A 27,567-nucleotide genomic window follows, 5' to 3' on the forward strand; every position below is an offset into this window, starting at 1 on the left:
ATGCATAGTTGGGTCTAGAATTTTAAAAGAATTAGACAAGACTATGTAGTTTATGTAGCAATTTTGGTGCCATAGCTGTGTTTCTCTGAAAAACACCTGTTTTTTCTGCTGTCAACAAACTAACTGCAAAATTGTGCTGGACCATATTCTTAACTCTTAACTTGCATGAACGTAAGTCTTTTGTCTTCCACATAAAATCAGAATTAGGCCCATCTGATTCATCATTAGCCTTGCAGGTCTGATCTGCTTTTTAGGATGCACAATTATGTCCTCCGGGGAATCAGAAGACAAGACTGAGTCTAGTAAACTTTATGGTACTGCTGGTGAATTTATTCTCAATATATTGAATCAGCAGTTTCACTCTAATGTAGAGCAGCCTGTGATTAAAATCTGTGGTCTTCTCCAAGTCACATATTTTAGCATTATATGAAAGAACTTCTAGTACCTAATGTTCCTTTCCTGTCTGGTGATTCACTGGAAAAAATATGATTTAATTTTTCTTACAGCTTCTGTATTTTTCAGCTCTAAACACTTATTCTAAGAGTCTACAGATAAACTCCACCTCCTACATTTTCTCTCATTTGCAAAATTTCTTAGAATTCAGCAACATCAAATCTCAACAGAGATCAATATAACATACAAGGTAGATTGTCAATATTAAAGACAAAGTTCTACTAAGAACTAAATCTACTTTTAACAAAATAAATATTCTATTAAAACTCTATCAAGTAAGCATCATATAGAAAACGTTTTTAACTTGTGACACGAGAGACATGGTAATGTCAGAAAGACTCTTTAATATGGTATCAGGCAGGCAGAGCAATATCTCAACACACTTAGGGTCCCATTCTTTCAAGTGCTGCCTGCCCCAGAACACTGTTTTTTGCATGCATTACCACAAGAGTTACTTAAGTCATCTCTCTTTTAAATTACAGTGTGGTTACTCTTCTGTTTAATGGGGTTAGTGTTTATTTCCAGTAGATCTATTCAAGCTGGTGTGGAGTATGGGAAAAGGGCAAGCCATAAGAGAAGTAAAATCTTACTCTCTTTTAGCAGGTGATACCGGGTTTGTGTACACAGTGTGGGACTGTATTCACAGTTATGCAGATGGAAATATGCAAATAATCCTCTGAAGTCATGGCTAACAGGAAGTTACTTTAACATTATGGCAGAAGAATAATTTTCCAGGTGAGTATTAGCGACACCCAGGGTTGGACACTGACAAACCATACAAAGAATGTAATACATTAGATGTTTCATACCATTTGTAATTATCTGCCAATCAGTAGGTTTTTTATTTAAAATGTTCTTTATCTTTTGATTGCACAGCACTGCAATCGTTTTCAGTAATCAGAATATGTTAGTTTATATTTTACTTTTCATAGTCTTGTTAAAACTTTTGACAAACATCCAACTATGTAAATGCAGGAATTTCCTTCTCCGTACTTGAGTCAGTGAAACAAAAGGATCTAAAGTCTCAAGACTGGGAGCTATAGTGTGCTAAACAGGACAGTCACCTGTAATACAACTTTGGCAACAGATGCCGGAGTTGCTGTAGAACACTGCACTTGTCATACAAATGTATTCCACTGTGTTTTCCTCTGATTTGTAATAGAACAGCCAAAAAATGCCACAGCAAAAGCAGTAAGAAATCATGAGAAACAGTATCTTCAGTCAAGCTGTGAAAGGAGTCGGCATACTGATGAAGAAAAAGTACAGAAATGTTGTCTTACATCCCGAGGGCTGGAGCAGTAACAGTAAGTCACTGAGGCAGAGATTAAATAAGAAAGAAGATCCAGTGCTAACGGAGAAAGTGAAAGAAAAATCAGCATTATGAATGGAGGTTGTCATGTATTAAACCAGTATCCGTCTGACTTGATAGAAAAAATTGCTTAAAAACACCACCAAAGGAAGCTGAAGTCATACAAGTAGGTTGCGGAGGTGTAGTGATGCATGATCCAACAAGGTATATGGGGATGATCCAAAAGACTTAGTACTTCCCTTTATATCTTAAAAGCATTGCAAGAGGCTCTTGGCATGCAGCTACTACCACCCAGCTAAATCCTTTCAACTATGAACACGATCCTCAAAAAAATTAGCTCCTTTCCCAACAGAGTCAAGTTTAAAAGAGCAGACAGAGCCATGCTACTAAAAATCACAGGAAGTGTTGATTGAATGAATGTTTAAGGAACTGGCAAGTATGTATTAATTTTTTTTCCCATTCATCCTTTCATTTGGCTTTGTTTCATTTATTCCTACTTCCTGTTTCCTGTAGTCTAATTTGGAAATCTCTGAAGTGTCATTAAAATAAGATTGTCACCACTCTGCCCAGATCCCATATTGTCATTAGCACTGCAGTTAAGATTAATTTTAATGTTTAAAAATATCTTTGTTGGTACTGGTTTTATATGGGCTGTTTGTTATGTTGTTGACAGGAACTTTTGCAGTACAGAACACAGAACGAGCAGGAACTTTATAGGCAAAAATGTCCATGGACTGTGACACAAATCGGCCAGCCACGGACTTTGCTGTCACAGCTGGGTACAGGTATCAAAACTGTGAATGTCTAAATTGGGTTCCTATATGTCTGTATGCAACAGAAGATTAGGTGTGTGTTTAGGAAAAATGGAGAGAGTATGTACATCTAATTAATTAGGTTTTTCTTAGCTCATTTCTGAATGACAGCAGGGATGATGATCAACAGAATCAGGTTGCTCTAATTACTTTGCATTCACCCACGAGCACACCACACACCACAACTGTAGGAGCTAAGTTTCAGTCAGACTGGCAGAGGCTTTGTCAGTGGGCAAGAGCTTGCAATGAAATGGCAACGTTTTCCTCAAAAAATCTTGCTTTGCATTGCTTGTATTCAAGTGTCTGGCAATCTACTATTAATCTAGGTATAAGTACTAGTTACTTTGGTTTGTAATTAGGTTTAATATGAATTTTATAATTGAAGATTTTACTTTACTAAAAGATTACTTTGACACCCAAATGTAAGAAGATTTACTGATTAATCCCAGATTTATCCCAGTCTTACCAAAGGAAAGTGCATCACAACTCTGCCTCTAATAAGTGTTTCTGAGGTGTTTTAGGACTTTTTAAAATATGGCTACATAAGTCTATATCAGGGCAATTTTCCTGGTACATGAATGATTTAAAAGTAAAAATGAATGCAAGATTATGCAAATATTCAGCATTATGTCACTGACAGGTAATGGATTGAATTCTCTCTTTGGCTCTCTTCTTTTTTTTTTTTTTTAACTAATCTGCCTGAGGGTCTGTTTCTTTTAGAGTGTAAGGTCTTTAGGGAAAGGACTGACTATTACTGTCTTATGCAGTATCTGTTTATGTTACCATAAATCAAATAGTAGGAAAGGGTTGCCCGACTGCATAGAGCATACATGGATACTTCTCCATAAGTAAAATTATCAGTTTTTCAATTTAAACTGCCAGTCCGCAAAATAAACCCAGAATGTCCAGTTAAATAATACAACAAGATATTATTAGTGAAGCTTACTGTCTTCTTACACAAATATAAGCATCAGCTTAATGACATATGAGAATATTTTGCTCAATATTTTTTTGAACTGTGGCATAGTCACATAACCTGACATCCTATGTAACACCATCCCTAGTATGGTATTGTACAGTATCCAGAGCTTGGATGGCATAGACGAGATTTTTTCATTATGAATGTCTTTCATACTCATTCTACAATTCACATGCAGACAGAAATACAAAAATTCCTGGCTTTCAGCAAAAGGCTTCAAGGAGCCAGTTTTTAGCTTTATTGCTTTATATCTGTAAAGACTTTGATAATGCATACAGTTTTTAAGCACACCCTAACATAAGCCAACTTCTAAATTCAGCTTCTTGCGACAGCTCCTTTTAAATTTCCTCTTGCATGAGCACACACTGCACCAAAATCCAATCTACTGTATATGCATTTTGCAAATATATGACTATTTGACAAATGGAGTTGAATCTTGGGGTCTTTTTGGTTACTTTTAACAATTGAGGAATGTGCACAGTTTATTTTTTAGCTCACATGTTGCATGCAAATTGCCTCTTTCTACAGTGCAATGTGCATATGAAGTTCCCCAAGATGTCTGAACTAGATTCACTATAAGTACTTATCCAGAATATGCAATTAAAATGTAATTCATTTCTAGATATCATCAATATTCTGTCATTGCATAAGGGGAATGGACTAGGTGACCCATGAAGTCTATTCCTACCCTCATATCTATTATGATTACCTTATATTAGTAAAATTGCTTTTTAAGGTCACTTATATGCCGTGGTTCCCTTTACACAAATGTTTGGTACCTTTGGCCATTTATGTGTATTTTTTCATGCTCTGTTTAGAATGGATTCAGTACAGGTAGAGCATCAAATAAAACAACCCCCTGATATTTTCTTGTAAATAATTCATAAAACAACGTTATGACCCTTATTCCCCGTGAGGCATCCAGGTAATGAGCCACCCAAATGAAGCAGTGAAAACATGCACTTCCCCTGCCATGGGTGTGCCCCTGACAGACTCCTCAGGGTCACAAACCCATCAATCTCTTTTCACACATGAGCTAATCAATTCAAAGAGGGAAGTGCCAATGAGCTATTAGATCAATATGGTGAAGTATGGAGATTGATCTTATCCCAGAGTGACTACATTAACAGACTCGTCAGTGTGACCTCTGCCCTGCGGCGCATATTATACAGGATTGCAAGTCTGATATCTGAATGAAGACCTCAGGTCATTGCTTTTAATAATCTGCTTTGCTGAAAGAATTAAAAGTAAATCTGTAAAGGGATGACTAATGAAAATATGAAGTGCTTTCTGCTCCTCTAGTCTTGGAATGCATGCAGAAATCACACCAGATTTTCACAGGAGCAGCAACATCAAGTGTGTCGCACAGGCACCGGCTCAGCCACGCCTGGCTATTGGCATTTGAGAGAACGGTATAATACAACCAAATGATAGTTTGCTCTCCTGACACAGAAATTAATAAAAAAACCCAAGTACAAAATGATAAAAAGTGCTAGCTGTGTCAAAATCAATTGAAGTCTTGGGTGAACTACCAGACTGAGAGCTATACTGGAGTCCTGGTGGTCTGAATTATTTAGCTGGTGTAAGTGGAAGCTGCCACTGCTGTGAAAGTTGCTCAGAGTGCTGCCATGCTCTGAGTGTACCTTCACCAAGCAAGATGTTCCCAATACTTGTGTTAACTCAAGGTCCAACTGTGGGAGTCAGTCTGTTTTCATTTAGGACGTTTCAGAGGACAGTGACTTTGGGGAGAATTGAGCTGATAAGAAGGAGCCTGGCTTCATGATATTTACGAGCAATATGTGCATACATACCAAAAACTCTTCTGTCCCTCAATCAACCTGTGCTGGTAAGTGTCACCAACTGTACAGGAAGTCTGTACATGAAGTGACCACAAGTAATACTATAACCAAGTACTTTGGGACTCACATTTTAAAGACTCATCCTTTTGATTTATAATTTCAGAGACGCTGAAAATAAAGTACACTTTTCTTGTCTCGGAGCATGATATTAATATTGTTAATATTTTTAACCCTGAATAATTTCATTGCAATGAAATATTTATGTATATAACACACTCTTAATACTGTATTTTTATTATACCAAACATTTTTATTGTTCATTGTATAATTGAATCAATGAATTAGGAAAAGGTTACTAAAAAAGGATTAATGCATTTTTAATGAAACTGAATGATATAACTTCTGTTAGTCACTAAGAATAATGGCAGATCTATCAGGTTTATACAGATAAGAGCTTTGTGAGTCTATCTGAAAGCCCACATAATGGCCCCTCATTTAGCTGTAACCTAGAAAAACAGCCTTAGCAATCCTATTCAGGGCTTTAATTCATTGTTTATGTATATGATCTCTCTTCCGCCTTGTGATCAGATCACCTGTCTAATGATGCAAATATGAATCTGTTTAGCAGACACATCTATTTCCAGGTGTAAAACACTTTCTGAAAACAATGCTCTTTCAAAATCTAAATGGAAGAACCGAGCTAGCCATACAATACCACTGGGAAATGTTTCTGAACTCGGGGTAACAGACTCGGGAACTGCTGAGAACTTTGCACGTTAATAGTGAGAATGCAGACATTTCCATGCTCACACAGCTCAAATCCCTAATTAGCATACCAGCCTAAATTATAAATGCTTTCCAGGTAGAAAAAACTATGCTTAAAAATATCCTAATAGAAAATCCTTATATAACACTGATTGAAATGTTAACACTGTACAAATGTTATAGAGAAAACTAAAACAGCAGTTGCAAACATGGCTCTGAATCCTACATACATACTGTGTTCTTTGCAATGTAGCACTTGATTTTTGATTATTTTGCAGTGGATATAAAATAGATAACAGAATTTTATATTAGTACAAGATATATACATTGTGGAGGACGGACTTTATAATGACACCCTTAGAAATATATTTGCATTTTTCAATGGGAGTTATGTTACCAAACTTCTTAAAGAGAAGGATTCTAATATTGTTTCTACCTTCCAGTAGAAACTGAGAGTATATACATAATACTTGTGGTATACAAGATGCTGTAGTATTGCTCAAGGACTTCTGTGAATTCTGTGAAACCACATAATTTGAAGTGGTGAACCACAATTAAATAAATCACACCACCAAAATGGGCATACTTTTTTCCTACCACTATGTTGTGGTTTTTTCATCATGTTCTTTCCAAACAAACTAAAAAGCTATTCTATAATAGAAGTGTTTTAGATCTAAAAGGGGTTTAGAATTCTGATATTATATTTGTATCTTTCAACTTACAAAGCACAGAACTTAATACACTTCAAACAGTACAGGCATCAGAAGGACTTTGATTCAGAAAAGCACTCGTCCTGATCTCACTGATGGGAAGCTGATGCTTATATATTTTCACTAAAATGAAGGTTATTCTTCTGAACAGGAGCCAGGGAAAGTAAACATAGCATATATAGAACTAAAATACCTTTTCTATAAATAATAATAATGCTATCTTTTAAAAATTCAGTGTCTCACACTCAAGAAGTGCTAGAAGTAAATGCTGCCTCCCAATGGAAACATAAAATTTGTTTCTCAATAATATAAATCAAAAGATTTCTAGTCCTATTGTTTTATGGGATGTTCAATCTTTAGTATACTTCTAGTAAGAACTGAACAATCATTCTGGATTTCACAATCAAATGGTTTGGTTTATAAACTTCACACCATTGGGCTCAAAATACACTTCTAGAGTAAGGAGGATGTCCTTTTCCTTTAAAAACAACCACTTGAAAACTGGTCAGGAACATGCAGAAGCAAAAGTGGAATAGTGGTAGAGTTCAAATGGCATCATGAAGTTCATGATAAATACAATTTATCTTATAATTCTTCAATTTACCATACAGCTGCACAACTCATAATTGCAATATCACTGTCACACTTGTGCTATCAACAGATACATCTGTCTGGTCACAGAGTCTGTGGCTGCATTAAGGATGTCTACTAGTGGCATTTATTTAGATCGTTGTTAGGTATCTGAGTAAAAATAAGAAATATACATTGTTTTATAGTTAGTGAAATATGTCACTAGCTTCTGTGTAACCTAGGAATGGATTTTTTTTTTTTGAAAACCCTCTTTCCAATTTCCACTGTAAGCAAGTTCTTACAGGCAGAGAACATTTATGAAAACTTTCAGAACAAAAAAATAATCTTCTGGGAAAGTTACAATAGATTCAAAATACATGTCTAGAATCTAAATGCTTTTTCAGCCTCGACAGAATAAATAATAAATGCTTTCTAGGTAACTACTGCAGTTCTTTTGATAATAAATATATTAATAAATTAAAAATGTCTGTAGATTGACAAGTGTTTTGTGGGCTTACACTGGAAAGCCGATAGCTAATTATGAAAGCCTGACTTGACTAATCAATTATTCAGATGAACATTAGGTACCTATTATATGCGTAAACAGGGGAATTATATTTCCCCTAAGTAACTTTCTAAAATAACAAACCCAAAACATGCAAATTTGAAATAGACAGAAATGGCGCTATTATGCACTTATTGCACATGCAGAACTCCAATTGAATTATTCAGGGAACAGTGAGTCGGGAGCTTCGGTCTTCTGACTCAGAGCAGCACAGCAATAGCAGCACATGCCATGTAGTATTTGTTATGCATGTAATATTGATTTAGCTCATTCTTGCTGGTCATGTTTCAAATTCATTTCATGTTTAGGAGATAGGGAAAAGGAGAAGTATCCCTGGATTGATATTTGCAAGATAGTTTTATGCCTGTTGAACATAAGATTATTTGATAAATTAATAAGACCATGTCTTTTAAGTGTAGGAAGACTAAGCCTTTGAAAAGGAGCATAAGTGAAGTAATGAGCTGTGTTTTGAAAAGGTTTATATTTGCTACATTCCCCATCTCCTGTACATAAAGATTGGGAGAGCGCTAGTATTACAGAACAGATTCACTGATGTTTCTTTAAGGAACAAAACACAGCAAGGTAATGCATAATTGTCCTTTGCATTTAGAAAAGACTGTGCTCTTAAACAGCATACAGCAACAGGGAAACCAGAAATAGATGTGACCAGACACCTGCTGACAAACAGTGACAAATCCCACTGACACTGCAGTGACCCCCAGTTAGTCAAGATTTAATTAAGGGGTATAATTAAGTCAGTGGAACAGAACACTAATGAGTGGTGTTTTTTTATATGGGTAATTACACATAAGAATACAAAGTAAGCTAGACCCCTACATATATCATTAAAATGAACAGTATAGAATGACAATCGGAGCTTCAAGTATTTTTTGTTCTTTCTCTTCAATAATGGCAGGTTGAAACACCACGGCTTGTCAAGCATCTGTACACATGCTAACAAATGCTATTGGCCCAGTCCTGCCTGTGTCTAAGCATGTTGGTAACATGACCTTGGTGGCACAATGCACATCAGTACGGCTCCATGTGAAGGGGTTTGCTGGGCTCTGTCTGTTGTTGTGTTTGCCTGCACTGGTGCCGTGCAGGGGTCGCTTGGGCTCATTTTCTAACAAATGACATTCTCTTGCCATTCTCTTTCAAGTAACACATCCTCTAGATTTCATTTATCAAGTGTGTTGATTACAAGGAAGACATAGGTTCCAAATTGTTCCTATGATTATCTGCACGTTGGGCACAATATACCTTTACAATCAAATGACAGAGATTTCTTACAGCAGTGGTATGTGATGGCAGATCCAGTTCTCTGGAATTTATTTTGGGAATCTTTAGGTAGTTGAGTGAAATAGCTGAAATATCTTTCTACGTGATATTTGCTTATATTTCAAACAGAAAAGTATTGTAAAGTAGATTTTCTAGACCAACATTTTAAACTGGGGTGGAACACATCATCATGAATAATGATGACAATGGTAGGGGAAAAACAACTTTCCTATGGTCTCGAAGATTTAAAAGAATGCCTGTGTAGTTTGGGGCCAGCCCTCTGCTGGGATTACTCTATCTGCTCCCAGCTGGTAGCCTGCAGTTCATGACAGCCTTTTATCCGTTATCAAAGCAACAAGTGGAAAAGCAGATCCTCCTGCCTGCTAACACTCTGTTCAGTTCTCTCTGCAGAATTTCTGCTCCTAAATCTTTCCTTTTAACAAGTCCTCAGATTTCCTTCCTACTGCTGCAGGAGATGCTAAATATCTCTCAAGTTTTTAGCTCACTTGTCTAACTAAAACTCTGCAGAACACTAAATGAAGAAACAGTAATTGCATTGCACCAGCACGTTTTCTACAGAAAGTGACTGAAATGCAGAATGCACCCGATCTTGCTTGCAGTGGAGTGCTGAGAGTTTAACAATTGACTTAAGTGATAGCAAAAGCAGATCTTAATTACTCAAACAACACTGTAAAAATATTTTACAACTTAAGTAAGTACAAATTTTACTGTAGCAAAACCAAAGCAAACAAACATATACTTACAACATATATACTGCACTTACTTTGCTTTTTTAGCAGCACAGGAAAAATAAAAAAGGTAGAACTAGGAGATATTTAAGCATAATTAATGTGAATTCTTTCAAGCAAAATCTATCTACTGAAACTGAAAAGTTATTTGTTATGAAATCTAAATGAATATAGTTTATGTAGTGAAAATATACACCCTACTTTCCTTAAATCATGCTGTCATGGAGTAATAGGTCTTAGAGACATAATCCTATAACAGTAACTACAATCAGGTAAAAATCAGGATAACAGCAATCTGTTATGCAGGCTATGCTAAACCATAATATATATTAAGGGGTTTGGGATTTTTTGTTAAACTCTTTGGTTTTTAAACAGATTTTCCTGCAATTTACAGCAGTTATGCAATGACAGAAGACGCCATAGGAATGCAGGACTTGCTCCCTCTGTGAACCGAGGCCTTTGCCACACCAGGCTCCTCCATACATGCCTAAGTGCCTCTTCCAGCCGGGCACAACAGACGGAACAGGTCCAGGTCCTGCTCGGGCTTTGCCCTGCCCGCAGTGTGGTCCTGTTGCATTCAGCAGAACCAGCTCTGGGTCCTCTGGGCTTTTGCTAGGACATGGGCAGCAATGTCTCATTTTCCCATGGTGCCTGAGGTAAGTGTTCTGGAGGAGGGCCTCAGTAAATGTAATTTTAAGATATGGAGTTACTATCATAGTTTTTTTGCCCAAGAGCTGGAGCACATGCCAAAACCCTAACAGAACTGTAATATAATAAAAGAAGAGAGGTCATAAAAATTATGTAAATCATTTCCCCGTTTTTATCTTTCTGCGGGTGTGTGCCGGTATAAAATATGGGGTCAGAAGGAGTGACTTCCTCCTGGGCTGCAGACACACGTCTGCATAATGGGTCCCTCACATCTTCTTGTGCCCCATTTTCGTCCTTGTGAAGCTGCCCCTTCCCAGCCGTGTATGAATGAACAGAAGTGCCTTTCATCCCCCACTTGCCTGGCGCTTCAAAAGGAACTACGAAAATAGCAGCAACAAAAATCCAGCCGCCTGCCAAAAGGCCCGCACACGTCCCATTCTCACAGGCATGCGAAAGGTTGGAGAGCTCAGCAAAATTTTTATGTACGGGAGCAGGCCCAAGGAAAACTCACACGCCATAACCAATTGTGGACAGAGGATCATCTATCAGCAGACAAATGCAGGAACTCCAGAATGTCTCTCCTCAAATGAAATAATATATCTTTGAAAGCCAATGCCCGTTTTAGGCCTGAGGCCCATATATCAAGCCTGAGAGGCTTGTGGATACGCTCCAGGGCCATTAACCTTCCACCTGTTTCCCCTTGTCCTTCAGGATGAGACCCTGCCCTTGATTTTACTCCCTTCCCCTGTTCATCTTCCGACAGAGTGTAAATGTAAAGCAGAGGGCCTGCGAAATAATTCAAAGGCAATGGACCAGGGACATGGTTACAAATCTCTGCCACTGGCACTGTGACTTATGCAGGCAGTTTGTCACACATGAGCCAGGTGACCTCTGTGACATAACAGAGAAAAATATCGCCCGAGATCAAAAGATGAGATTCAGAGCACTCTAACTAACTCTGGTGTACACAGCCACACTATAAGGTGGCCAAGGGTTTCCTCTCCTCCGAATGCTGCTCACTCCGCTCGCTGGCGGGCGGGACACAGTCCTGCTAATTTCAGTAACCTCTTTTTCTCTCATCTCTTTGGAAATCTTTCCTGTAACCTGCACATTAAAATTTGCCTCCTTCTGAAGCCTCTCTTTTTCAAAAAGGGTAATTAAATTGAGGAAGAGAGAAAGCAAAATGCCATTCAGTAGATAAAAATTAACACATAAAAAGCAGCATGATTGAAAATGGCAGATTAATCGATTTTGCAAATGAGTCTGTTTTAATCCACTAATTTTTGAAATTATAAGTAGTACTAAAACTTTGTATGAGCACGTGCTGTCTCTGGTATTGCAATGACAAGTCTTCAAAGTCTAAAACATTTATTGGAATTCAACTATCACAATGGCAAAAATAGGAGTAGAGTTAGTATTAAAAATGATGTAATGCACCCAGAAAACACACTTCTGTACTGATTCATATTTTACAAAGAGATATACTGCAGAACTAGAATAACAGTCACTTGAAATAAGCCTAATCAGACTGATTTTAAAAAAAAAAAGTCTTGAGTTCATTTTTCAAGCTGTGTGCTACAAAGGAAGTTTCCCAGCTGTTTTGTACATTCAAGACTCTTCTGGGTGCAGACAAAAGAATAAGGCCTAACCCAGTGTTTCTCTTTCACTCCCCATAACCAAACAGTATGTCTGGTATGGGCATTTAATTTTGTCTATTTCATAAATTAAAGAAAACCCACAACTGTCACAGTATTCCTGGCACGATGATGAAATGAGAAATACAACCGTAGCTAGATCAGCCTAAATCCCATTCTAATCCTAAATCACTTTGGCACTTGCCCACACTTAGTTGATGAAAAACTCAGTTTGACCCAAGAATGTATGTGAAAATACACATATACAGACACACAAAAATTCAGCACATTGCTTACATGTGTGCTAAATGTTACCTCATCAGCTATTTCATTCTGTCTCATCACATGCTGACATGTAAACACAGTAAATGCAAAATCAGTATTACAAAAACATTAGTGTGAAGTGTTACCACATGCATTTGTAAAAATAAGACAACTGTTTGATTTTACAGTGCTAGAATCATTTGTTCTTGTTCAGGCTTTGTGATTAAACATACCTTTTCCTCTTTTTAATATCTCTAAGGAAAGCCTGCTAGAGATACAACAGTCAGCGGCTGCATGTGAGTTTTGTCCCTGGTTTCAGTGAACTCCAAATCCCCAGTGTCTTCATTTTCGAAAATACCTAGTGTTACTTTTTCATGTAAATATAGGTGCTATATCCAAGGTTTTTGGCATTCAGATCTTTAGCTCTCTCTTTGACACTTCTACTGAATATATTAATTTGTGTTTAGGCTGGATATCATTTGGCTTTATACATCCTCTTTTTTCCCATATATTTGATGTATCCCTGAAAAAATTAATATTTAATTTACAAAGCACCTAACCCAATCCATTGCCTTTTACAGTAAGTATGATCTTGTGCTTCTGCTTTTGTAATATTCATGAAATTTGGAAATCAAGGCTAGGCATCATATGTTACTATCATATGCTAATAGAGGACTTTTCATTTGAGTGTTTGATCAGTTTTGAATGCCCAAATGGCATATTAGAATTTCCAAGGCATAAACTACTTTAGGATGTTATTATATGTATAAAAATACTATTATATGAATATAATAATTTTTAATTTTCATAGATACACACTCAAATATGCACAAAATTATTTGTCTCATTTACCTCTTGCCATGTGCTTTTTATGTAAATAGTTACTGAGCAAATATTTTACAAAATTAAAAGTTAAGGTACCCTGATTCTAAAGAAGAGAATTTGACTCTTGGTTTTAAAATGTCTTGTCTTGATGAAAAAAGCCTTAAATTAATTGGTTCACAGAGTATACAGATGCTACAACCCCAGTTAATTGTATTTTGAGTGCTTGTGCCTCCTCGATTCAGACATTTTAAACAAAGCAAAACAAAGAGTATTTAACATTAACAGTAATTTAACAAATAATAATTTGGAGCGTGAATCATTCCCTACATTCCTTTTCAGCTACAGACAATTTTTGTTGGGAAAAGTGCCATATAGTATCGACAGTGACAACAAATTGTATTGTCCGGTGAACATCTGTTTCCGACTCCCACACTGATACTGCAGGTTGGATACTTCTGATTTAGTCTTCACAGGCTGCCCGACCACAGAGGAACTGGAAATTACTGGTACATTCAACTTTTATTATTGGAACACAGGAAAACTTTATCATCATGCTGGGAAATTCTGTGTCTTTTGAAATATTGGAAGGAGGGTTATGTGAGCACAGAAAGCCAAATGCAATAGTTCTTAGGAAGAAGAAGAAAGGGGGCTTCTGTTCATCGTGTCTGTCTGTACATATGTGCATGAAAGTCTGAGATTAAAATCTCAAAATGGAACAGTATTTCTTCCCTGTACAAAATATCTCTGAAATTCAAAGCAGTTTCTACAGGGCAGAACAGACTGAGGTTCAGTATGAACTGCAGGTTCTAGCCCTAGAGAACTGAGCTAACTCATTTATTGCACCAAGTTACTATGACAGCAACTTACAGAGAAAGACTGTGTTAACTAGCTGAAATTTTTACTGTTAAAAATCAAAACCAATACTAAGCAGTCTTTTCACAACTGAGGGGAGTTCGTTAAAATGATCAATGTCATTTTTCTCATAGTTATGCCACCATTGTTATGCAGCCTGAAAAAAAAGTTTGAGTTCCATTTTGCCAGGGACAGAGCAGACAGGAAGATACATTCCTGATAGGTACCATGTACCAGTTTGATATAGCTCCAACTCCCAATCTGTAAACTGTTTTACAGAGAAAGAGGGAGAATGAGAAACTCCACTGAAACTCCTGTTAACACTAATTAGAGTTGTCAGCATGCAGCGGAATCAAAGGCAAAACATGTGGAGCTCTCAGTGAAGTCAAGAGGAGAAGGGTATTACTTAAAGGAGAGGCATGCAAATTAAAAATAAATGCTGTTCAATGTTACCAAATGAGCTAGTCACGTAAACACTCGCTTTGAGGTCTAAACCTTCCTACTGGGAACGTTCTTTCCGAAAGTTCATTCCTAGTCAGGAGACAACATTGTCCTTGACCACACCTGCCAAACCAGAACCCATCTTGTGAATGATGGGTCCAAAGCAATGTAAAGTAATTGCCGTGTGTTTATTTCTACTTAAAGTTGTTATTACTGTTGTTGCTGTTGTTAATATTCTTGTTGTTTTGTTTTCAAAGTCTTGCAGCAGAAAGGCAGTGCTACTCCTTAGAGCAATTTTGGATGGCTCAAAGACTAGAAAGTCTGTGTAGAATCTTAGCAATATGGCCAATATTCAAAATAGTGTTAGGAGATTCTAGGTCTCAGCCTCAAATGCAGAAAATTGCCTGATTTTGTTTTTCATGAGTATGGTGTGTACTAAGCCAAACAATACTCCATTAGTATTTGTTTGTGAGCAGCTGGCTTTCTATCTACTGCTCTCTTCTCCACGCGTAGATATAAGGCACATCAGTTACTGTGGAGTCCTTAAAAAAGAAGCTGAAACTATTTTATACTGTGGTGACCTGGGTATGAACTACACATTAGTTTTGGCTTCCACTTGTACGCTAGATGATTTGCACTACCATGTAATTTAGTCTCATGCCTCCCAGCAAGCAGCCTGTCTACTACAACCCTACCCTCTCCCACAATTTTAACTGCCCTAAAACTGTTGCACAGACAAATGGGAGCAGAAACAGAAACTTTGCATGATTGTCACCTGTTATTCTTTCTACATGTTTTTGCTGTTACATGAAGGAAAGTTAATACTTAGGATTTAATATCTTTGTGGTTTTACTGCAATTTTCACTGAGCTCCAGAAGTATCAAGCTATGACTGCTGGCCTGCCTGACCCACCCACTCTGAACCATTTTCTCAAATATTTCCACCTTTTCCAAAAAGGGGGAACAAGGAATTTGAGGGCTTGTCACTGAAACCACTGACTGTTGAAGATCTCTGCGGTCAGTGGAGCTCGGAGCCACAAATAATTGCAGTTACTGCTGCCTATGTAGTGGCTGTGGCACTAGCACAGTTCCTGAGAAAGAGAAAGGAAAAGAGAAAATAGATAATAAAAAGGGCATATAGAAATAACACGGAGCAAATGAAACTGAAATGCTTGACACAGGCAGCTTTATGGAAGAAAACAGGAAACTGTCAAATGCTGTGAGTGAAAATGGAAATACACTATTCAAGACCTTCACTTGCACTTCATATTCAGACAAATTCTCATTGGCTTCAGTAAAGCTTTCTTCTGATACTCAGTACAAGACTGGGCCTATAAGCACAGCCTGACTTACACAGAAAATTACTATATAAAAGACTGACTTGTTCATCTCTCTCTTTAGGATAGTAAGCAGTTGTAGGTACACATTTATTTCCTCACACAAGGAATTCTGGCTATAGCATGGAGACAAGGAAGATTCCCAGCACTGTTAGTCTTTTCTGCCCATACCTTGAAGAGAGATGAAGTAGATTAGTGTGTGACTAGAGTGCCCTGTCTCTACCTCCACTAAAGTGCTGGATCATCCCTCAGACTAATCAGCTGCTGCCCAAGGGATGCAGCAAGCTGCTTCTTGAGTGGTGAGGGATTATGACTCAGCACCACCAGCCACTGTGTTTGCTCATTACTCAGGACAAACTGCAAGACTGCAGTAAGTATTCCCCAATAAATACCGAAAGGTTTCCAGCTGAAACAAAGAGACTGTGTTGACTGAAACACCAGAATAAAGATACAATTCTTTGTCACATTCAGTGTCACTTAGTTAGGGCGATGTTTCCTGTATTCAGCAAACACGCCAGTAAAAGAATTTCTTGGCATACAGACAACATGGAAATGTCCTTTTAAAAATCAGTTAATACCAACAGAACTCATGAGCTAGCTGGAACCATTTCCTATGCTATGGAAAGAACACTCGAATAAGGTTAACCAAGACATTTCACCCTCCCAACCTCCCCCTCCCCATCTATTTCTGGATGTCTTCTTTTGTTCACCCTTTGCTAATTATAGTGGCCTCGCTTAGGTGATATTTATAGTCTTAAAAGAGTTGCCTGACTTTTAGAACACTTTATTCATGTATATTTCCTGTGTTTATTGTTGCCTTAACTAATTTTTTTAATTAAGTTTACTTGATCCAAGATTTTATTTAGCAACAAATATCAAAGTAACTTTTCTTTCAACAAATGCAAGAGCTGTATTTAGATGTAAAAAGCATTTTTCTATTTCTGAATTTCCGAAAACAGATTTTAGTTTCTTTCCCTCTCCGACTGATGGGTACAACAGACAATTCCAGAATTAAACAAAATGAATTTTTTTTTTTCACTGCAATATGAATATTGGTATTTTATTTTACTAATTTTTGGTATCCCTTTTTTTTGTCTGTAATGGTTGCATAACGATTGGGGTGTATCCAAGACATGGTGTTAAATATTTGTTTGCCCTGATGTTTTTCTAACCACCTATAACTGAACTTCCACCATTTGTTGGTGGAAAAGAGACACTGAGATAGTCTACATAAAATTATAGCCTCACTTTCCCATCTGCTCTGTATTTTATCTCCTTCTTAGTTTTCCTTAATTCCTTATCGCCTCGATTGTTTCTTCTGTAGTTTTTCTACAAACGTGCCTGTGGTGACACCAATTGGAACACATTTCAGTCCCTATTTCAAAATAGCAAATAAAGAACATTTTAAGGAAAAATTTGGTGAGTATCTTCCAACTCCACTGAAAGCAGCTGGATTTGGGGAAACGTTAAAGCAAAACTAACTGGCAGTCTGCCTTTCAGCACAAATGCTCTCTCCTCTCCTTGATGCTGCCACCCACTCGGACATGGACGGGCTGAGGTAAGGGCTGCACGTCTGCTGAGGACAGAACCGATTGCTGTGTCCCTGTCTCTGTTTTACACAGGAGCAGTGTGCCTGGCTGGGCTGGTGGGGGACAGAGCAGCCCATGCAACCCGCTCCTAAAGGAGACACAGGGAGGGAAGCGGCTCCTTTCCAGGGAAGGCAGCTGGAGCTCCACACGCCTGGAGCCCAGGGCTGAGTATCGACCCCGACACACCCCTGCCCTGCCCTGCCCTGCCCTGCCCTGCCCTGCCCTGCCTCGGGACTCGAGCGCGGACCCCCGGGCGGCAGAGCGGCTCCTGGCGCGGCACCTCGGGTTGGAGCCCGGACCCCTTTTACGTGGCCAGGAGTCAGCCTCGGGAGAAAGAACGCGTGAGAGGAGCAAAGCCGTGGCCCTTGACTTTGCCACTTTTTTCGGGGTTTCTCATATGTTATTTGCTGACGCCCTGCGCTGGGCACAGCCCCTCAGCTGCAAGCCCCAACACCCCTAATGGTCCCACCTGGGCCCCACCCACGGCACCATTCAGGCTCCAGCGATGCCCCCCCTGAGCTCCCTCACTGCCTGTGTCTGCCCTTGCCTCGTCCTTTCAAATCCTGCCTTGCCCTTGGGGCTCTCAAGGGCCTCTCTGAGGGTGATGGAGTGGGATGGTCCTGGCAGCATCCCCAAGACCAGCCCTGGTTCGGGTGGGAAGTGGCAGCCCCTGCCCCTCAGTCGCGCTGAGGTGATGGGGCTGTGATACCCAGTGGTTTCTATAGCACAGGTAGAGTAAATGTTTAAAATCAATTCTGTAATGTGGTATAAGAAGGTGTGTTGTGATTTAGCTGAACAAAACTGTGCTTTTTATTCCCAGTTGAAATGGTTGCAGACTTGATAATTAAGAGACTTCTTTTAGAAAAAAACCAAATATATCAGGGAATGGTTAAAGGCTGCCCTAAAAATAGTGGTTGTGCTCCAGCTTGCTTTTAACTGTTCTTTCCAGCCAGGTGTGGGAGAAGTGGGAAGGAGTCAATAGCTATGTTACATGTCACTTTACGCAAAGATCTGCACTGCACTCATTTATTTGAGTACCCTATTTTGGACGTGGCCACTGGCTTCACGTTGGCTGTAATGGAGTTCAAATCAAATGGTTATAATTGATTTGAGTATTTCGTGAATTGTGCTCAGGTTTAAATTAATTTTTGAAATATTATTTCCTCTTGTACTAAGTTTTTGGCTAGCATAAAATGACACACTTCCCTGGCAATTGATGGGTTATTCTATTTTACAAGTCTGAAAATCTACTTGTTAGTGCATACTGGCCAAAGTATGGAGTACAGAGATACCAGACAGATGTTTAAGAGCAGTCTGCCTCTTGGTTTTACTGCCTCTATTTGAAACTCCATTTTATAATAACTTTGACATTGGAAATGGAAAATACTTCAATCCTTTAGTATGTTCCTGTGCTTATATAGTTGTATAGTGTGTCCAACCTGTTCTGAGTGATCTTACAATTTGAAAGCTCTCAGCTTTAGGCCTTCTCTCCAATAATGAATCTGATGACTGACTGTTGTGGAAAACATACTATTGGCACTACCACAGGTAGCACCAATAACAGTGGTAAGGAACTACGCAGTTCCTCACTCTCCTTGGTCCTTGTTTAGTTCAGATGTTGTGCTTCTACAAGGCTTTCATATGGATGTATTTGATGCCTCATCAAGCTATGAATATTTGGATTTTTAATCTTTCTTCATAAATCACACTTTCCTCTGTTTTTCTTGTAATTTGTCAGCATTTTTCAGCCCTATTCCTGAGTGGATTGTTTTGGAGCTACTGTCTCCACAGTGATATATGTACAAAGATGATAATCCCTTGACCTGGGACAGCTTACTTCTTCTATTTGAAAATATAGAAGAGCATCCATTTATACTATAGGGCATTCTGAAGGGCTAATAGGAAGTCTGTAAGTGACTTCAGCATGGCTGGGATTTCATCCTTACTGTAGGTGATCCTAAGGGCTACAGGTTAACAGAAGAACATCCTTAAATCTGAACAGCCTTGATAAATTTATAAAGGCAAACTTTCACTGTAACTGGGAACCATCCCATCCAAGTATCATACACAAGTGCTGGATCTGAATGATACAGGTATCATACAAAAACTCTGGATCTGAATGAAACTAGTCCTCTTCCTGTAGTAAGATTTATTGCCTGGTTGTGTAAAATGTCATAATTTGCAGATGGAAAAATGGCTTGCCTTTTTTTGTTTGTTTGTTTGTTGCAGAAGCTTGCAAAAAATCGAGACCTTTGCAAATGAAGATCTGTCATTTTGTTGTCAAAAATGTGACTTTATGAAGCAAAATCTATGATTTTTATGAGAGACTGGAATTGTTTAATTTTTAACGTGCAAAGCTCTCCGTCATTTGGTAAAAAGTTCCAATTTTCATAGCAGAAAATAATGGTTAAAAATTGTCTGAAAATACAACAGACTGTCAATGTGGCTGAGCTTTCATTGTTCAGTTTCTTAGTTGGCACAGCCGTTATTGTTGGAGTTAACTTTAACATCACTTTGGACTACTCACAGCACGCAAGATCTAAAGAGCACTATTTTTTTCATCTTGCCCTACAGCAATATGATATGCATTTGCTAATGCACCCAAGTAACCTTTCTATGTCACTGCTGGCAATTGTCAAACAAATTGGAAACTTACACTTTGAAGGAAAACAATTAACTGTAATGTTAAACTTCTGTTTTCTGTAACAAATACCTTAAACTCTGATTAACTCAGTGCCTGCTTCAGGACATGTAGCAGGAGTGGCTGTAGCTATGGAATCATGTCCATACCACAGCTTATTATATCTCTGCTTATGAGCTGGGCAGCTTTAGGAATCGTTACTTGCTCAAATTTTCTCTAATAGGTGATAAAACTTCGTTACTGCATTGTGGCTATTCATGGGAACCTGAGTAAGCTTGCTAGTGAACTACTGATGGTGGATCCACTCAAGTGTAGAAGTGGCAGTCTTTCAAAAAACACCTATATGGAACATGGTTCTTAATCTCAGTGTGACGCTTAACTGGGTATTAGATAGAAAAATTACTAAACCCAGAGTGACTGAACTCAGTCTCCTGCTATCAGAGGTGATAACAACATCGTATGGCAGAGTGAAACTAAAGTATCCATATGTGACATAGAAGGGCATAGGAGAATGTCATCTTTCTTTTTATGCCTAAAAAATGTGCCAGAGGCTGAGCACTGAACAAACTATTTAAAAAGGCTGCAAAATGACATGCCCACATGCTTAAATACAGCATTTAATCACATCCTTTGTTCAGAGAAGAGCCAGATCATCATGAAGTTTACAGTGTTCCTCTAAATTTTTAAATGTTTGAGGTATTTTTCTCAGATCCAGATACACTGAAGACAGACTAAAAACCAGCAGCTGCACATGACAACAGAATAACTAATGTGATTACCAAAATCAAGGGCTGTCCTGGACCTCAATTTCTGGCAGCCCTCTGACTGAAAGAACGTTGCAGAAATTTTATTTCATCAGCTATGCAAGTTACATTTCCTGTCCTGATAAACACATACACTACAAAGTCCAAAAGCACTTTAAGTTATCAAATTGCACTTGATTACTTTAGTCTAAATATTTTATCAACCTTTCATCACCCTGAAGGAGATCTTTTAAGGTATTTCACTGCTGATTTTTTTTCTCAAAAATCAGGAACTCAGAAAACCTATTCTTTTGCTATTCTGTGCTAGTTCTGTGTCATAATTCAATTTCTGCAATTCCTTCTTTTCTACGCATTTCTTGATACTTAACTACATAGAGTCTGAAATTTGAAATTAAAGCTGGTGTATCAAGTATTACATTACTACATCTATCTAAATAGATTTTACAGAAAAAATTAAGAGACCCCAGGAGTTCTGTTAATCCTATTCACACTATTTGCACTTCTTTGAGAAATAATTTGAAACTCTGATAATATAGTTGTGCTTACAAGGAATACATAATACAAAGCCAGGCCTTCATTAGTTTGTGAGCTGCCAAAACATCTGTGTTGCCATGCACAGTACAAGTTCTATAGACAGGGTCCTTTTGAGATATGTGCATTTCTTTGAAGGCCACAGCTAATGTAAGCAGGGGCAACTTTAGACTTATAGCAAGAAATCTGTCCCGGAACTGATACAGTCTGACATCAATGAATGGCCTAAATTTGCAAACTCAGTGAATAGTTGTAGGATGAGCTTCTTTAACATGAAGTACACTGTCTCTTCCTGCAATCATTCACTAAGTGGGTTTGTGCTCACACAGTACTTTGACCTATGACATCCTCACTAAAATAGCCAAATAAGTCAAGGTAGTATTTTTTGTGAGTCACCGGTCTTTCAGTGCCTTTTTTTTTTAACTATTAACATTTAGTTGATTCTGATCCTCAGCCAGAAGAAGGTATCCTGACAACTGTTCCACAGTGCAGGTCCTGTGTTTTTCCTGGCCTGCTTTCTTTTATGGGTTCGGGAATACTTAGCTCTGGAAGTAGTTTTTGAATTTTCACTGATGCGGCCTGATGAGGAAAGACCAGTCCAGTGGAGCTGTCTGCATCCTTTCTTGGGGCCAAGCAACCTTTGGACTCTAGGAACGCTTGCAATATTTTCTTTTTAGCTTTGTACAAAGACCTTTCACCTGGCTAAGACAGCTGGCTACAAATCTAGCATCCCCAGGGCATTCCTGAGTTTTCTTAGCTGAGGATAAGATGGATGTATCTTACTCTTATATTTACTGAGTTTTCAACAACTCCAGAATAGCAAACAAAGACCTTCTTTACTACTAGTATCATCATCGTGAGTCTACTGGGAGGTTATCTCTGTATTCTGATTTCATCTGTGTATAAAGAACTACATAGAAACATTTCTCATTATGAATAAAAAAGTAATATGTAATGTCAACCCCCAGAATTTATGATGTAATTACTACTTATAAAGTATTCCAAGTTCACCAGAAAGATAGGGATGTTTGAAATTTCAGCAGGTGGTAAAGTTACTGGATTACAGTTGGCTGCTTTGGATCTTATTCTGGTATTATTATTAATCCTGACTAGTTTGCTTCTTTAATTTTTCAAATAATGTTTGAAGATGAGAGGATCTGCTCCTTTACCGAGTATGAATATTAGCCTTAAATTACATACTTAAATCCATGCACAGGGCATCTCCAAATGCAGTGCATGCTGTAGGTAGTTCTAGCCAGTCAATACTTTTACCTTTTATATCCTTAAATGTATAATGTATTCCAAAGAGGTGATGACAATTTGTAGAGCAGTAAGTGAGAAGACTGTGATAAGCATAAGCTGATAAAAATTTCAGTAAATAGTTTTAAAACATATTTGTTGTCCCTTGAGATCTCTTTAAAAAAATCCAGTCTTCAGCCAAAAGGAAAGAAAAAGAGAAAACTTAAAAGCTGTATCCCAGTGCTGGGTTATTATCTCTAGGGCAAATAAGGCCTAAACCATTGATGGACTGGGACAGCATTTTTTATCATATCCTCTTCCTGAATTCTCCTAACTACAATTCTCTAAATTTAGCAGAAAGGAAAGTAGTTGCTCTCTTATATTAATTGAAGAGACGAGTGTGTAAGACAAAATTTCAAATGAAGTGAAAAGATACAGTAAATAATTGCAAACATGCTGTCCAGTAACTCAAAGCCAGTTGTGCAAGGCATCACTCCTGATGGTAAAGTCAAGATGAATTTCATACAAGCCACATTTATACTGCTTAATTATTTGAGTAATTTAAAATTTTAGTCCCAGAGATCTGCTAATGGACCTGACTTGTCTGAAAGACATCTTAATATTCAGTTGTTAAGTTTAGACAGGTAGGAATAATAATAAAATAGCTTTCTGAGCAAATACATACTTCTGTGTACAGGTAGGAAACAAAGCTGTGCTGAAAATCTAGTTGCAACTTTATCACAATTGCCTCCCCTTCCTTCTGCACTTAAAATCTGTCATATTCTTAGGTGGTTTTTAATTTTTTTACCCTCTCCCACAGGGTAAATGTTCATGTTCTGTGGAGCAATCTGAAATAGCTGCTTTTGCTATCTTGATCAAAAGGACCTGAAACCATGGATGCACAGAAGAGAGCTGCCTTCAGGAAAGGTTTGAAACCCTTTGTTTAATACTGATCTTGTACTCACAACTGAAAAGACAGATAGTGTTACCCAGTACTGTTAAAAATGTAGGGTCTGATCTAAACGTGTTTTAAGCACCTCTCTTTTTAGAAATTGAAAAGCCCTAAGTTCTTAGCATTGTGTATAATCTGGTCCCTAAATTTTGGATGTGGATGGATTTCCAAGTGAGTTGCTCTTCTTCTGGAATGCTGTGCAATTCTGTGGATCTTGTCCAGTTAAAAAAATTCATCTGGATATGCCAGAAGGTATGAAACTGTTGTACTTCTAAGCTTCTAAGGTGTAAAGGGTACAAACACTAAGATGAAACTAATGCTTTCTACAAATGTGTGAAAGTCAGTTCACTAGCCAAAGGCTCTACGTAGCAACTTAGAATATATGTATTTCCAGAAATCTGTATGTACGTGGTAGTGTATACAGACATCCAGAGCAAGAAGTTGGTAAGCATTTACATGAAACAAATTTCTGCCTCTTTTGTGTCCATACCAGTGAACATATGTTGGTTAAAGAATATCGTCCAGGCTGAGTTTGGAGGTGAGGAGCCTCTCTAAAACTATTCCCAGTATATCACGTTGAATACTTATAAAATCTGCCTCTAGATTAACCTATGGAACCATAAAAAAAAATATTGCTTGACTATCTTTTCATGTTCTCACTTTAATCATAAATGGAATTTAGGGTAGATTGTAACTTAAAATTTTTTACACTGAAAGGTATATGCAAGATTCAGTGATCTTTAACATTGTTACTCTAGACTAAAGTACTCCCCAGGTATGGATAGAAAGATCTGGTCTCAGATATTTAGAACGTGGTCTATTGGAAAAATAAGATGTTCGCAATTTCAATTTTTAAATTATTAAAATGGGTAGCATGGCTTATAGCTTACTATAAAAATGCATACAGCTTAGATAGCAAATATGTGACAGCCTTTTCCTCTCTTTAATGCATTTTGGTTTTTCTTTCTGAGTAAACTTCCCCCGTTCTTTCTCCTTATATAGACTGAGTTTTCAATGATTCCTGCAACCATTCCCACAAAAAAATGGAGGGAAGTTGTATATGCAACTGGAGTTGTATATGCAACATATACAGGTTATCTTTCATGTAAACAAGCTTTATTTCATGTGTCCATGTCATTATGGTTATGACAGAAATGTTGTGGCAAGCTTTCTGATTGCAGCTTTTTAACAGGGTGCTTTTGTGCTCTTGGTTCATGTAGATTCAGTTCTCAGTGAAGTTCTACACTAATTATTGTATTTGGATACTGAATTATTTTGACAGCAGTCAGAAATTATAGGTGGTCACAAAGCTTTACAGATTTCAGCAGCAAATACTTGTGGCAAAAACATCTCTCTAGTAGACAGAGATAGGTAACTGGCAACATAATAAGGAAATTCAGATGTGAGTTGAGTTCATCATCTTGAGGGTTTTTTTGAGACAGAAGATTATTCTTGCCAGAGCTAATTTCTGTATCAATAAAGTCGTTAAAAACTGTAGCTCATATCTATTGTCTGATCTCAGATTTCTGGCTTAAAATTTCAGACCTGACTACAACAGATCACCTAACTGCTTTTACAGTTATGAGAAATGTAAATGGAGCAATTTCTGGCCACCAGAAAGCTGTGCATGAGGGTTTACTGGGTGCTCCAACAAAATTAGGACCTGAAAGGTCATTGTAGCAGCCTAGACTAAAGGAATCCCCCATGTACTCGTGGTGATGAGAACCAAAAGGAGTCCTTAAGGTATCTTCTTCCTCCTTGCTTTCTGCTGTGTGTATATCTTGCTTAGGATTCAGCCTTCATGGTTAATTAGACACATGGGAGTGCATAAAATAGTATCTCATTGAGAAAGTGAATATTCCAAATATGGAGTTACATAAAGTGTGAACAGAGATAGACAGAAACGGTGTTCCCCCCTATGTTAAATAAGGTAATGAGATAATTACATAAATGAATGTGGAATGGTGTAACAGGTGTGCTTACAACTCTGAATACAAGCCAGACAATGAGTGATGCTGACGGGGAAGGCGTAAAATTTATGCAAGGCCCTATGGATGTTAACAGTAGTTATAATAAATACGAAAATACAGAAAAGCCGAACTGAATATTGAATCTCTTTGCTACAGCTAATTACAGGCTCAGGTGGAAGACAACTTCAAGTTTCTCCTTGTAATAGTCTGACTACTTCAAGCCAAATAAATAAAGAATGAGATGCTCGGGGGGAGAAAATGTAAACCATGGTTTCCTGCTTGAAGTACAACATTGTAAGAAATAGTATTTTCTTGACTGAAAGATAATATAAGACTGTTACCTACCTTAAGTTCTCTAAAAAAGATGCTACTCCTAGCCCACTCAACAATGGAGAAGAGGGTTTGATCAGCCATTTTACACATAAGTCCAAATGTGTTGAGCTTCTCATGTTTGCTTCTGTTGGCTTGCTCTTGCTGCAGATATGCCATGATTTTAGCTTGGACTTGCGGCTCATCTGGCTCACATTTCAGGAGTTCCAATATCAGATGTGGAATACTTGCTGGTGAGCTTGTTTGATAACCATCCATGTATGAGTAGCCCATTATTGACTCTGGTGAACTAGTGTAAGGGTCAGGGTACTCGGACTTGATAGCACGGCTTGGAAAATGGCCATAGGTTTGGTAGCCTTGCAAACTGCCGTGGGGTGGCATTGTCATACTAATTGGAGAGGTTACAAAGGGACTTCTGTCATAGTCTGTGGGAGGCAAGGCAGTATGGTTCAGAGGTAGGCCTTTGGAGGCTGAATGGATGTTCTGGATTGCAGAGGATATTGTCAGGTCAGTTGGCATTGCTTGGATCACCTGAGTCATGGCTTCCAGTTTAAGTCCGTTTGCTCGGATAAGAGCTTTCTTCTGCTGCTTCAGTGCCCTGTCTCTCTTGTACATTGGTCCAAACTTGTTTCGACCGCCACGCATTCGGTCAGCTCGCACAGCTGCCAGGGGAAAGGAGGAAGTAAATCATAATTAAATCTTGGAATAGACACTCTCTAGTGAAACATACACTAGGAGAGAGCAGAAATGTAAAAATATAACTCCTCTTTTCTTTTCTTTTCCCCACAAACTCAAAGTTGCGCTTTTATTCCTAAAGGAAAAGATTCATTTTGACTTAACAAGTGTCACTTTTTTCTAGTAACTTAAATGTCACATGCATATATTACTAACACAGGAGAACTTCTCTGTACATTGATTAGGACACAGGGACAAACACAATGGATGGCTACAGGAATTTCACACCTGCTATGGGATCATGTGGAAATCTCAATGTAATTTGGTTTTATGTCAAGCTACTATGTCATTAAGAAACAAGGGGTGATGTCCAGAATTTGTCTGAGACGTATCCAGCAGACCACATTGTCTCATTACAATCATTCCATTACTGCCTTCCACCGCAGCAAAACATCTGAAATGTAAATTGTGAAACGTTCAGTAGTCATGAAGGGGAATACATTTCTCTTGGCAAAAAGGAAATATTTCCTTCTGATGATTCTGTTCAGGTTGGTGTGAAACTTCGACATTTCTAGTTTGCTGAACAGCTCTACTGAAATGTTTAGCTGCAGTTGAAATGTGCAGAGAGAAAGCTGTCAGCTTGCTGCCTTCCACGTGGAAGATGGAAGTGAAACAGAAACTATTGACACCGTTCTGGTCTACAATATCTCTGGAATTAGAAATAATTAAAACAAATCCTACTCAACAGCTGCCTTGGGAGTCATACTGGTGGTCTCTGCCACAGCAGCGTCTGTCACCATGGTATATATGTACTGGACTAGTGAGTGAGGAGCTTTCACCAAGCCCACCTTACCCAACAGCAATTAGATTGAAAGAGGAACCTTTGA

General features: G+C 38.1%; 1 protein-coding gene and 1 long non-coding RNA gene across 2 annotated transcripts in view; one reads left to right on the top strand and one right to left on the bottom strand.

The window, feature by feature from the left end:
* Positions 1–27,567, bottom strand: part of NR5A2 (nuclear receptor subfamily 5 group A member 2) — a 77,961-nt gene that overhangs the window by 44,204 nt on the left and 6,190 nt on the right. Inside the window, exon 4 of the mRNA XM_039386285.1 lies at positions 26,021–26,667. Coding sequence (XP_039242219.1) covers positions 26,021–26,667 — 647 coding nt within the window. The remainder of the gene's footprint in view (positions 1–26,020; positions 26,668–27,567) is intronic.
* LOC120324266 lies at positions 11,659–13,945 on the top strand. The gene is made up of 3 exons (XR_005565433.1): positions 11,659–11,697; positions 12,795–12,831; positions 13,700–13,945. It is a non-coding gene; the product is annotated as an uncharacterized LOC120324266 (long non-coding RNA).

Source organism: Pipra filicauda, unplaced genomic scaffold (genome assembly GCF_003945595.2).
Source record: "Pipra filicauda isolate LSUMZ 115617 unplaced genomic scaffold, ASM394559v2 scaffold478_size463431_pilon, whole genome shotgun sequence".
NCBI lineage: Eukaryota > Metazoa > Chordata > Aves > Passeriformes > Pipridae > Pipra > Pipra filicauda.